This window comes from Mustela nivalis (genome assembly GCF_964662115.1).
Source record: "Mustela nivalis genome assembly, contig: HAP1_SCAFFOLD_670, whole genome shotgun sequence".
NCBI classification, from domain to species: Eukaryota; Metazoa; Chordata; class Mammalia; order Carnivora; family Mustelidae; genus Mustela; species Mustela nivalis.
The window spans coordinates 88,278-102,222 of NW_028135993.1; the positions used below are offsets into that span (position 1 = coordinate 88,278).

The following is a 13,945-nucleotide window of genomic DNA, read 5'->3' on the forward strand; positions in this document are numbered from 1 at the left end:
GTTTGGTCACCAAAGTTAAGACCAGAAAATACCCCAAAGCATCTTAGGTAGAACTCAATGCCCATGGGGCGCCTGGGTGGCTCAGAGGGTTAAGCTTCTGCCTTTGGCTCAGGACATGATCTTAGGGTCCTGGGATTGAGCTCCACATCGGGCTCTCTGCTCAGCACAGAGCCTGCTTCCCCCTCGATCTCTGCCTGCCTCTCTGTCTACTTGTGATCTCTCTCTCTGTGTCAAATAAATAAAATCTTAAAAAAAAAAAAAAAAAAAAAAAAAGAACTCAATGCCCAGTTAGAGAAGCAGGGAGTTTTCAGCCACAGCTTTCCTGTTTGGGTGAGGCAGGGCAGGAGGCTGCTGTTATTTCCCCTAGGACAAGGATTATTATTTTTTATTTTTTGAAGATTTTATTTATTTATTTGACACAGAGAGAATGAGCACAAGTAAGCAGAGTGGCAGTCAGAGGAAAGAGGGAGAAACAGGCTTTCTGCTGAAAAGGGAGCCCAGCATGGGGCTCGATCCCAGGACCTGGGGATCATGACCTGAGCCAAAGGCAGCCACTTAACTGACTGAGCCACCCAGGTGCCCCTAGCACAAGGATTATATATGTGGTAAATTCTAAGTGGTCTTATCTTTAGTTTCCAAGCTGAGCATCTCCTCCCTGATTTAATAAATTAAAATTAAAATCAAAACATTTAAATAAATTTAGATTTATTTATCTATTCAAATAAACTTAGATAATTTATTATAAATACATTTAAATAAATTTAAATATTTAAAGTAATGCCACATTCCTCAAGAGGCCTACTGAGGGCAAGAAGCATTCTGAGTCCTGACCATACTCATTCCAGGAGCCTGCTCCCCTCCTAGACAGTGTGGCCATGCCTAAAGTGAAGGTAGGAACAATGTCAGACAAATTCTACAATCAGGACAGTTCCTGAGAAGTCATCCATGTTCTTCACCAGCCAAAATAAAAGGTTGAAGGTATTCACACTATACTCTCTCCAGTACGAGAAAACTGCAAAGGTACAGATGTGGAGAATTTTAGCTCTGGACCCATTAGGAAGGCACAGGCAGTGTGCCTATTTCATTCTCCAGCATGGCCAGAGTGCTGGTCAGGGCGCTATGTGTGGTGGCCACACTGGCCGAGGGGCGCCGTGCCAGGACTGGCTGCACTGGCAGAGTGAAGGCTAATCGCTCAGCCCTTATCCCCGGGATCTCCTCCCTTCGTAACATTTCAACCATAGCCTCTCCAGGCCTCTCTGCCACACAGTGCCCGGCTGGTACTTCAGAGCACTCATCCCTAGTCTTGCCTGCAGACGAGCCTGACAAACTCTAGTCACAGAAGTGAGAAATGAGACCTGAAAGTCAAATTAAGGATGGTTTCTAACAACTCTGACCCTAAACGCGGGCTAACTTTATTGAGGACTGTCCTTGGTAAACGTGGGACTGGTTATGATTTTTCATAAAGTCTCTGGCTTGGATTCTCTTGGATCTTTGCCCAATCCAGGGCAAAGCCAGCTTGAAATCTGGGGCTGGGGCTACACCTATCATACAGTGTGGGTCCTCAAGATTTCTGAGCCAGGTCTTCTTCAGGGACTACATTCCAATCCCGATTTTCAACCATTATCATTCTACTTCACCTTCCCCCTTCACTTCTCAGCTTACACCTGCACTGAGCGTTTTCACAGAGTTCTACCGGAAACCATGTCCAGAGCTAATCTTTTCATCCTCTCATCTCCAGTGTCCCGCATGCCACTCTAGGATAGTTCCCTCAGTCACCTAACTTGCCCTCTTCTCGTCTCCACCCTTTACTGCCCGGTTTCCATTTCACGGTCTCCTCACCCCTCCCTCCTCAGGCCTTCCTCCTGTGCCCGCTACATCGTAAAGAGCTCCCCTACATCCTCAGTATCTTCACTGTCTCCTCACTCCAACCCCCTTTAGCTAAACGTGACTTATCTTTTAGAGCACTGCTTCCCCTTCAATAGAAGCTGCTCATTCTCCGTATCTCACAAACCTCAGGGTTAAAAGGAGGGGTTAGCTCTCTGATGCTATTTCCAGACACTTCCCTCTCATAGACATTCCTTCTTCGAGGCTCTACCATCTGCCTATACTTTGTTCCTTTACCTTCTTAGGAAAGCCTCCTCTCTGTGCCTATGTTTGCTTCATCACAGTAATGCTTACACAGTATTTATCTGCTTGTTTATGAAATAATGCAGATCTCCTCATGACCAGATCAGGAGAAAGGTGCTGAATCCAGAGGCCAAAAGTTAGCCTTATTAGGGATCTGAGCCCTTCTTTGGAGCCATATGGACTAGGCCCACCACTTTCCTTTTTGCTGCACCTGAGTGCCCAACCCAATGGTACCCTTGACATGCCAGGTCTTGCTCAACCTTGGGAATGAGAGGGATTCTGAACAAGTCACTGTGTACTTAATGAAGAAATAAGACAAAGGCTCAGTCTGTTTAGGGCAGGAGCTCCCATGATTCCTCTTCTAAGCTCTTCCTCTTACCTGCCTGTTTGCTTCCATGTAGAGTCCCAGGGTGCTTACTCGAGAGCAGAGCCCCTCTTTCATGATATGGACATAGCAGCGCACCTGTGATTTGGATAAGTCTTCACACCTGTCTCCTCGACAGATATTCCAGCAGGCATCATAGGGAGCAAAGGTCAGCGCACTGCCTTCTTTTATAAAACTGAAAATATCTTCAGAATAAACAGAGCAAACAGAGACTCAGTCACATTTCAGAAGAGGGTATAGCTCACACCTCCCTCCTTGGAACTTACCCATACAACATGAACCCTGAAGGAAATCCCGTTAAAACCTTAAAGACTAAGTTAAATTCAAAGAGGCAACATGCTTTCCTGAACTTTGGAAATACTGTATGATTAAAAAAAAAAAATGCTTTAAAAAGAGGTCTTAAAAGCCAAGTTTGACCAGTAATGAAATACTACTAAGGACAATTAAATAGAGGACTCTTGTAAATCATTACATAAATTAAGCAAGGGTCCAGGCTTCAGCGACCAGCCATGTTGGCTTTGTGTTGCTAGCCTCTATGACCATATCTAGTAGTTGTGTTATGACAGAAATAGTATAGGACTTGAAGTCAGAGTTATCTGGACTCCAGTTTTTCAATTCTTAAAACAAACATGTGAGATCTTTTATTGTATGATAAGAAAACTGGGGCCCAGGAGACTGAGTAACCTGCCTCAGGTCACAGAGCTAGTAAGTGGCAGAGTAAGATTTCAAACTGAGGTCTGTCTGATGCTAAGACCTGGTATCTTAACCATCATGTTATACTGCCTCCATTTATTCACTTGATAATTACTTTTTTGGAACACCTACTATGAACCCAAGACTGGCCAAGGACTAGGCAGGGGTATGACAGAAAATAAGACAGACCTCTTCCCTACATCCCAGAAAGGAGATAGTCTGATTGGCCTCTGCTTGAACTGTAATAGTATACTCCTTCACCCTTCTTCCCTTGATAGAAGAGGCTGAATTTAGTCAGGAATGGGGCTGCCCAGAGCCTAGAGAACAGGGTAACTGAGAAGTAGGAAATAGAGTTTACTCAAATCAGTCTGGTGAGAAATACAGCCAAACCATGGCTATGAATCGGAGAATGGACTTGAGGCATGATTAGCTAATCCTTGAAGAGCACAGTGACAGAATCTGCTTGAGCAAGCCTACGCAGAGCTCAGGGAATAGTGTCAGCTACCCTGTTTTGTCTGGTGGTTAGACAAGAAGCTGTTGTCTTGTTGGCTAGCTACTCTTTCCAAATGTGCTGCTAACCCCTATTACTGCAGCAATCCAAGCACTGACCTAAGGACTTGAGCTCCTTTTTCTTTAGATCCTCCTCTTTGTCTTCTTGTCCTTGTTGTGAGGAAGCTGAGGAGAACTGTTTTCTTATTAGGTATGGAATTAGTTCACTCCGGATGGAAGTGATTGACCTAGGAAGAAAGAGTGGTCAAATATGAGAAATCTGTCTGGATGCTATGGGGTCAAAAACTCTACATCCAAGGAAAAGCCAAATTCCCTCCTGTCATGCCACCTTGGGACTAACAGAGATCAAAAGTGGCCTGATTTGGTAGTTCTGGAGAAGTGGAGGATCTAAGTTCTCTATCACTTCAAGCTGGAGGTAGGAGTGTAGCGTAGGGATCATGACCAGAGCCAAAGGCAGAGGCTTTAACCCACTGAGCCACCCAGGCGCCCTACACACACAGTTTTAAAAAATATATATATATATTTAAAGATTTAATTTATTTGAGAGAGAGAATGAGAGAGAGAGAGCATGATGGGGAGAGGTCAGAGGGAGAAGCAGACTCCCTGCCGAGCAGGGAGCCGGATGTGGGACTTGATCCCAGGACTCCAGGATCATGACCTGAGCTGAAGGCAGATGCTTAACTGTCTGAGCCACCCAGGCGCCCCTTAAATGTATATTTTAATTTATTTATGTCTTTGATTTTAGTATATGTGCTGCTGAAGTAAGCACTTGTTTATTTGAGAGAGAGAGCGAGCACAAGCCAGGGGAGAGACAGAGGGAGAGAGAGAGAGAGAAGCAGGCTCCCCACTGATCAGGGAGCCCAACTTGGGGCTTGATCCTAAGACCCTGGGATGATGACCTGAGCAAAAGGCAGACACTTAACCCACAGAGCCACCCAGGCACCCCCAGAAAATAGTCTCTTACAACAACCAATTTACATGGTATATATGCACATGTGTTTCTGTGTGTGAGTATATTTTAACATGCTGCCTTGACTCTTAACCAGCAATAACCTATTTGAAGGAAGAATGCTCCAGTCTTGAAAAATGTTGTTTATTTTTTTTCAAGGAGTTATCTATTTATTTTAGAGAGGAAGGGCAGAGAGAGGGAGAGCCACTCAAGCAGACTCCCCACTTGGGCCTTGATCCCCCGACCTTGGGATCATGACCTGAACTGAAACCAAGAGTCAATGTTCAACTGACTGAGCCACCCAGGTGCCCTGAGAAAAGTTGTTTAAAAACATTAAAAAATTTTCTCTATAAAGGACTTGCATATCTTGTTAGATTAATCTTAAGTATCTTACATTGTTTGTTTATATTATAGTGTCTTTTATTTATTTATTTTTAAGATTCTATTTTTATTTATTTGACACAGAGATAAAGTTAGTGAGCACACAAACGGGGGGGGGGCAGGGAGAGGGAGAAGTGGGCTCTCAGCTGAGCAAGGAGCCTGATGCAGGACTCTATCCCAGGTCCCTGGGATTATGACCTGAGCTGAAGGCAGACACTTACCTGACAGAGCCACTCAGGCACCCCTTAAACAATGCCTTTTAAAATCTTTTTTTGTTTGTTTTGGGGTGCCTGGGTGGCTCAGTGGGTTAAGCCTCTGCCTTTGGCTCAGGTCATGATCCCAGGGTCCTGGGATCGAGCCCCGCATCGGGCTCTCTGCTCAGCGGGAAGCCTGCTTCCTCCTCTCTCTCTGCCTGCCTCTCTGCCTACTCGTGATCTCTCTCTCTGTCAAATAAATAAATAAAATCTTTAAAAAAAAAATCTTTTTTTGTTTGTTTTAAATATTTTATTTATTTGACAGAGAGAGAGAGAGAGAGATCGATCCATCACAAGTAGGCAGGCAGAGAGAGAGAAAGAGAGGGAAGCGGGCTCTCTGCTCAGCTGAGCAGAGAGCCCCTGCATGGGGCTCGATTCTAGGACCCTGAGGTCATGACTCGGAGCTGAAGGCAGAGGCATAACACACTGAGCAATCCAGGTGCCCTAAACAGTGCCTTTTAAACAATTATTTCCTTCTTGTTGGTTTGCAGAAATTTAATTTACTCTGTATTTTAATCTCGTGGCCAATATCTCACTAAACAACTTTGCTAATTCTAATAATTTATCTGTACATTCCGACAATCATACCAACTATGAAAACAAGACTTTTTTTTTTTCCTTTCTAATCCCTGTAACAGGGAAGAAGGGACTCAATCTTGAAATATAAGCACAGAGACAAGCGCAAGATTTTTAGTTTTCTCTTTCAAGCTGTGACCTTGTCAGAATTTTAAATCATTAATTAATTTATTTAGGATTTAACAAGCAACAGTTAATATGCCAATTACTGTGCTAGGCCTTGGAAATCTACTTTCCAACTTCAAAGAATTCATAATCCAGTGGACAGAAGCCTGATCCAGGATTTAAGGAAGAGGGGAGAAGGAGATGATTCTGATCAGGTAGGCAAGGAAGCCAAGTCATAGAAGCCTTCTGCAGCAGTCTCTAGTCAGGACTGAGACGCTAGTGGGGATTTTTAAGCAGGAAAATGTACTCACCAGTTTTATTTATTTGTAAGATAATTCTGTTAGCGGTGGAAACAGGCCTGATATAAGGAGAATGAAGACAGGGAGATGAGTTACAAGACTCTTAAAGATGAGATAATACGGCCCGAGACACGGGGTGGTGGTGGTGGTGGTGGTTAAAGTACAAGCCGCCCTATAAACCCGACTGCCACAACCTACTTCACACCCCCACCCCTACCCCCATTCAGAGAAGCTCTTTAGGCTGACAAGGGACCACACAGATGGAGTGCCACAGGAAAGCAAGACAGAGGCAGAGGCCGAGGAGGGTAAGCAAAATTATGAACCCTGGAGCTACACAGTTCATGGTTTTTGTCATTTTTAAAGGATCAAGTCAGACATCTTTGAAAAATTCTGTGTAAACTGGAAGCTCTTGTACTGAATTTCAATGTGATTTTTCTCCTAATCCTTTGATGGAGATTAAAAATTTCCATATGAATACAAAGAATGAAACAACACTTACTCTTAGCTCTTTTTCTCCCCTTTTAAGGCACAAAACCAATCGGGTAGCAAATGTTCCTTGGCCCCCTCTGGTGGAAAACAAGTCAATTCCCTTTGAAAAAATGACAAAGCATGGGCAGCTGGGGGATTTCAGAGCCATGATATTCACATTATGGGGCAAAGAGAACTGTCACTGCAGAAGCAAATAAACAAGCCTTGGCACACAGCCCCTTAGGGCAGAGCTCTTGAAGATCAGACGGTGATTTAAAGAGAGGACTTGAACAGTCCTGCCAGGCCCACCTGCCTCTCTGCTGGCACTCAGCGTCAGGTCCATTCACATAATGCAGTTAACTCAGCAGCATTACAGAGGACAAAATTACTCTTCCTGCTTCCTACTCAAAGTAGAGGCAACTCAATGCTATCCCAAGAAGTGGGATAGGCCACTGTGAACCTTTGTGAACGTCCTAACCTTGGGGCCCAAGATAAGCAGCTGGATCTACTGCTCTGGGCCTGGGCAACCTCACTTTTCCCCTTTCCTTCTAGATACACCTGCCATGTCTCATGAAGGATATACACATCCTTCTAGATACACCTGCCACATCTCATGAATTATAAGCTTCCATGAAATAAGAAATCACAAAAGAGAACAATAGATTTTGGTTATTAGTTATGAACAACTCCACCAAATTAAAGACAAAATAATTGCTATCAATAGGATAAAAGATTAATACCCTAAATAGATACATGTTAAAAAATACTTTTAAATAAGTAAAAATTGGGTGCCTGGATGGCTCAGTGGGTTAAAGCCTCTGCCTTCTGCTCAGGTCATGATCCCAGGGTCCTGGGATCGAGCCTTGCATCGGGCTCTCTGCTGAGCGTGGAGCCTGCTTCCTCCTCTCTCTGAATCTGCCTGCCTCTCTGCCTACTTCTGATCTCTGTCTGTCAAATAAATAAATAAAATCTTAAAAAAAAAAAAAAGAAGTAAAAATTAAAACAAGATGTGATTTCTCCCCCAATCAAACTAGCAGATTAAAAACAATTTTTTTTAGGGGTGCCTGGGTGGTTCAGTCAGTTAAGCAACTGCTCAAGTCATGTTCTCAGGGTCCTGGGATCAGCCCCACCACCCCTTCCATCGGGCATCCTCCTGGTTCATGACCTGAACCCAAGGCAGATGCTTAGCCAACGGAGCCACAAATAAACTTTTTTTTTTTTTTTTAAAGATTTTATTTATTTAAAAATGAATAAATAGACAGACAGAGAGATAGAGAGCACAAGTAGGCAGAGAAGCAGACAGAGGGACAGGGAGAAGCAAACTCCCTGCTGAGCAGGGAGCCTGATTCAGGACTTGATCCCAGAACCCTGGCAGCCACTTAACTGACTGAGCCACTCAGGTGTCCCCAAATAAGTAAAATCTTAAAAAAAAAAAAAAATTTTTTTTAAGACTTTATGTATTTATTTGAAAGACTGAGTGAAGACTGTGGGGGTGAGTCTATGTTGGGGGAGGGAAGAGCAGACTCTGCACTGAGCCCAGGAGCCCAACCTGGTGCTCAATTCCAGGACCCTGAGATCACAATAAGATCACTACCTTGAGCTGAAACCAAGAGTCAGATACTCAAATGACTAAGTCACCCAGGTGCCCCTCAAATGAACAGATTTAAAATAATTCTCATTACCGATAAGGATGTTTTGAGACAGTTACTCTCAAACTATGGGAGTTAGAGTATAAACTAGTAAAATCTTTTCTGAAAAGAAACTAGCAATACATAGAAAAAGTGTTCAAGATATTCATATTATTTGACTCTGTAATTCTATTTCTATAAAGCTATCCAAGGAAAACACATTATGCTCAATAAATATTTGCTGAATACATGAATGAAAATTTCAGATTATAAAAAGGATCTTTGAGGGGCGCCTGGGTGACACGGTTGGTTGAGTGCCCCACTCTTGGTTTTGGCTCAGGTTATGATCTCAGGGTCGTGAGACTGAGCCCCATGTTGGGCTCTGCGCTGGGTGTGGGAGTCTTTCTCCCTCTCCCTAGTCTCCCTCTTCCTTGTTCTCTCTCTCTCTAAAATAAATAAAGAAATAAATCTTAAAAAAAATCTTTGGGGAAAAAAAATCATCCCTCTTAATGTTATTTATAAAAATAGGGAACAACCAAATATTCAACAATGGAAGAAGAAGAATAATACATCTATGTAACAGAATATCATACAGGCAAAACTCTGATTGTAAAGAACATTTTAATGACACAGGAAAATGCTCATGAAATAGTACTGAATAAAGAAAATGAAATGCTCATGTAATAATACTGAATAAAGAAAAAAACAAATTATTTTTATAAAATGATTTCAAGTATGTATATGTATATATAAAAATAAAATAATGGGAAGAAATACACTAAAATGCTCTTAGTTATCACACAGTAGAATTATGGGTAATATTTTGTTTTGATATTTTTTGAATTTTCCAAATCCATAGTCATAAGCCATTCCTTATTTCTTCTTCCCTTACCTTCTGTGGCATCACTCTCTTGATCTGCTCCTATTTCTGATACTTCCTTCCCCTAAAATAGTGGGTGTTTCTTAGTATTTTTCTTTTTTTTTTTTTTAAAGATTTTATTTATTTTTTTGACAGAGAGAGAGAGATCATGAGTAGGCAGAGAGACAAGCATAGAGGGAGGGGGAAGCAGGCCCCCTGCTGAGTAGAGAGTCCGATGTGGGACTTGATCCCAGGACCCTGAGATATGACCTGAGCCGAAGGCAGCGGCTTAACCCACTGAGCCACTCAGACGCCCCTAAATCCATATCATTTTTGAGTGTAATGTTAGGAAATTAATAGACATCATCTCAAATTCTTATAGCAATCCTCATGGTAGGTATTACTGTCCTTATTTTATAAGAGAGGTAATTAGAGCTTAGAAAGATTAATTTCCTTTCTTTTTTGAGAAATATTTTATTTATTTACTTGTCAGAGAGAGAGAGTGAGCGAGCATACAGGCAGGCAGAGTGGCAGGCAGAGGCAGAGGGGAAGCAGGCTCCCCACCGAGCAAGGAGACTGATATGGGTCTCAATACCAAGACGCTGGGATCATGACCTGAGCCGAAGGCAGTCGCTTAACCGACTGAGCCATCCAGGCGTCTCTAAGTATCTTTCTTAAGGTTACTACAGCTTTATAATTGGCAGAGCTGAGACATACTTCGTATCTATCCCAAAGACCATGACTCTTTCCACTACGCCATAGTAATTAGTACCCTGTTTATTGCAACCGTAGCACTTTCCATAGGATTTATAATTTTTTGCTTATTGTTTATACAGATAGACATGTAGGAAGTGCTAAATAAATATTTATTTGAATGAGTGAATTAGTAAATGTGTAAATGACTGTCATCCCTCTAGGCCAGACAGCTGCCAATACTTTCTTCTTCTGATTTTTGGACACTGAAAGTAGAGCTTTCCTTATCTGGAACTGTAATAAACTCTAAATATGTTTTTCTATTATTAATATTACTACCATTAAAAATCCAACATTTGAAAAAACATATGATTATTAGTTCTGCTGAAATCTGATATTTTAGCATTTTGCCTTGGTCTCTGATCAAGTCTTCCCTGTGGCTTCAAGCTTGCAGGGAAGGACTAAAAATTATGTCCATGGCAAAGGAAAACATTTGGCTACTTTTCATTCTGGCTTTTCTGTCTCTGTAAGCAAATCACAAGAACAAATCCTCTAAATATCTTTTACTTCAAGTCAGTCCTTTGAAATAGGTAGAAGAGGTAGAAGAGGAAACCTACTTTTATAGGGCCTGGAACTCAAGTCTACAGAACACAGTATTAAGGGCTTGGGTTTTCTTGCCTCTTCTTTCAGCTCTTGAAGCAGAACTCTAATTGGGAGGATATGGTGATTGCTAAGTTAACTCTGTGCTTTGTTTTCAGGCTCCCCCCAAACCCACAAAGTAAATAGATACAATGTGAAATAGTAAACAGGAAATTATTTTAGATTAAAAGGTACTGACTTTATTATTATTTTTTAAAGATTTTATTAATTTATTTGACAGGCAGAGATCACAAGTAAGCAGAGAGGCAGGCAGAGAGAGAGGAAGGGAAGCAGGTTCCCCGTTGAGCAGAGAGCCCGACACAGGGCTCTCCCAGGATCCCAGGATCCTGGGACCATGATTCGAGGGGAAGGCAGAGGCTTTACCCTACTGTGCCACCCAGGCATCCCAAAGGTATTGACTTTAAAGCTAGGTATTTGGCGTACAGTATTCTGTGATACCATTTTCCTTTTTAACAAAAACAATGAAAATGGCTATGAGAATAAATTTTCAGTGTGGTGCTAATGGCTTGAGAAAGAAAAACATGTTCACATCCTATAGGATGGAGAGATTGTTTAGGGTTATGTCAATTGAATAAGTACTCAAAGAATATACTTGGGTACTTATTGATGTTTGTTGCTTTGAGTTTTTAAAAATTTATGGTAATCCAACTCATTTTTTAAAAATGTAAAAATATAAAAACTATTTTTTTGAAATGTATATTTAATAAAATACATTAATTTTAAATGTACAGTTTGATGAGTTTTGTCAAATGTATACTACTATAACTGTTACCCCAAAGGAAGATATCAACCACCCCAGTTCCCTTATGCTTTTATTATACCATTATACTACTCTACTATACTCTAATACTACTTACCACATTTTATTGTAATAATTTAACCTATCCCCCTCACCCTAAACTGTGAGGAACCTGGAGCAGAAACTTCATGTTTTTATCTTTACTACCTAGCAACGCAATGCCTGAAACACCGTGGGTGATCAATTAAAAGTTAATTTGAGTTCTTAGTGTGCACCAACTACTGCTCTCAGCTCTTTTTCTAATTTCAATTTTATTTTTTAATTTAATTAATTTTTTAAAAAGAGATTTTATTTATTTATTTGACAGAGACAGACACACCAAGAGAGGGAACACAAACAGGGGGAGTGGCAGAGGAAGAAGCAGGCTCCCCGCTGAGCAGGGAGCCCCATATGGGACTCGGTCCCAGGACCCTGGGATCATGACCTGAGCTGAAGGCAGACGATTAACGACTGAGTCACCCAAGTGCCCCTCAATTTTATTTTTTTAAGTAGCCTCCACACCCAGGGTAGAGCCCAACATGGGACTTGAACTTATGACCCCGAGATCAAGACCTAAGCTGAGATCAAGAGCTGGACGCTTAACCAACTGACCCACGGAGGTGCCCCTGCTCTCAGCTCTTTACAAGTATTTTCAACAACAACCATATGGGTCAGGTACTATTATTCCCAATTTTCAGATGAGAAAAGTGAGGTTTACAAAATCAGACACCCATCCAAGGTCACACAGCTCAGTTACTAAACTTCTCTTGTCAAAGGCAGTGCAGGTTTTCTTTTCTCCATAGCTTTCCCTATAGCTTTTCTACTTGGTCAACTACAGAAAACCTCATCTCTTCTTCCACTACTGGTATTACTGATGTATTTATCACATTTCTTTGGCTGTCTGAACTATCATCACATCTCTTCTCACACCATTCACCAAGCATATATTAAGTGAGTTAGCAGCAATCCAGGTAGGTATCTAATCTCAAAAGAATTTGGGTAGAAGACATTAACATGTAAACATCTGAAAAATAAAAATGATCCCCTGCCCAAAAAAACCACAGGGCAAATACGTTGTCGTCTACAAGTTAAAGACAGTGGGGGATTGCTAAAGTGTCCTTTCTTGAAGTAGTGCCTGCCAGGTTTACTCTTCCCTTCCATCCCTAAAGGAGTCATCATTTTATAACCAGATAATTATAAGCTTCCTAGTTACCTTGAAGGAGTCTCCTTCTCATCCAGCATGGTCTATGTTCTCCTGCCAGGTTGTACCACTGCTCATTCCAAAAAGGACTATTCTGTTTGAAGATCTGTATCTCCCTGTTAAGCTTTCAAAGCATTCTACATGCTGCTCCCACCAAACTATTCAATCCCATGTCCCACAACTTTGAGACAAGACCTCCACTATTCCAGCTAGGAAGGAATAAAGAATATCTTTTTAAAGATTTTATTTTATTATTATTTATTCGACAGAGAGAAACCACAAGCAGGCAGAGAGGCAGGCAGAGAGAGAGAGGGAAGCAGGCTCTCCGCTGAGCAGAGAGCCCGATGCGGGACTCGATCCCAGGACTCCGAGACCACGACCCGAGCCGAAGGCAGCGGCCCAACCCACTGAGCCACCCAGGCGCCCGAGGAATAAAGAATATCTTGAGTACTATTTTCATTTGTCCTGTTTTTTTCCTAATACATTGAACTTTATCACTTTTCAATACAATGCCTTTAATCCCAATGATTCTGACAGGTGTAGGGTAGATGGGGGGAATGAAGAGATAAGGGTCTCTTTAACAGATCCTGAGATGGGGAGGTTGTCTGAGCAGAGGCTCTGTACCATTCTCTGTTGCAGCAGGCTCTGGGAAAGTCCCATTCGAAAGAGCTTCTGGCTATGAGCCACAGACTCACCAAATTAAGGCTTGTCCTTAAGGCACAGAGCACTGCACTACACTTGCCAGGTGTGGGAACAGCTACCTGGTGGCCAGATGAGTTACAAAGGAGCTTCAGCAGCAAGGATGAAGCTAGCTCTGGTGCAAAATTGTCTACATATCCCAGCATCAAAAGCTAAAATCCCATTAGGTAGTATTAAGGAGCACTGTTAGTTGTTTCTTTTTAAGGTGTGATAATGGCATTGAGGTATTTGATTAAAAGATAAAAAGACTTTATATTCTACAGATACATACACAGATATTTATAGATAATAACAATTGAAATAATTACATATGAAATTACATCATAATGACCTGCTTTAAAATAATCTGGCATGACAGTGAAGAGATGGGTGGTAGCACATACAAAACAAGACTGGCCACGAACTGATACTTGTCAAAGCTGTGTGGTGGATACAGGGGACTTCATGACTTTCTCTACTTTTGTATTTGTGTGAAGCGTGTTCTAGTAAGTGGTTAAAAAAATATTTCTACCACCACTGCATTCTCTCCCAACACACCACAGGGCCTACTTCACAGGGCTTTGTTTTCACTTGAGAAAAAACATGCCCTTAAAGGCCAAGAGTGAACTTCATTTTTGGAATACAGATAGCCCAGACTGGTGACTCGAAAACAGGTCCCGGAATTAATGTCTAATCTTGGT

General features: G+C 41.8%; 1 protein-coding gene across 3 annotated transcripts in view; it reads right to left on the reverse strand.

Moving 5' to 3' along the window:
• Nucleotides 1–13,945, reverse strand: part of EIF2B3 (eukaryotic translation initiation factor 2B subunit gamma) — a 129,503-nt gene that overhangs the window by 31,979 nt on the left and 83,579 nt on the right. For all 3 annotated transcript variants that reach the window (XM_082750076.1, XM_082750075.1, XM_082750077.1), the window contains 2 exons: nt 3,815–3,942; nt 2,507–2,697 (listed from right to left, as the gene is read on the reverse strand). In XM_082750076.1, the coding sequence (XP_082606202.1) occupies nt 2,507–2,697; nt 3,815–3,942 (319 nt within the window). The remainder of the gene's footprint in view (nt 1–2,506; nt 2,698–3,814; nt 3,943–13,945) is intronic.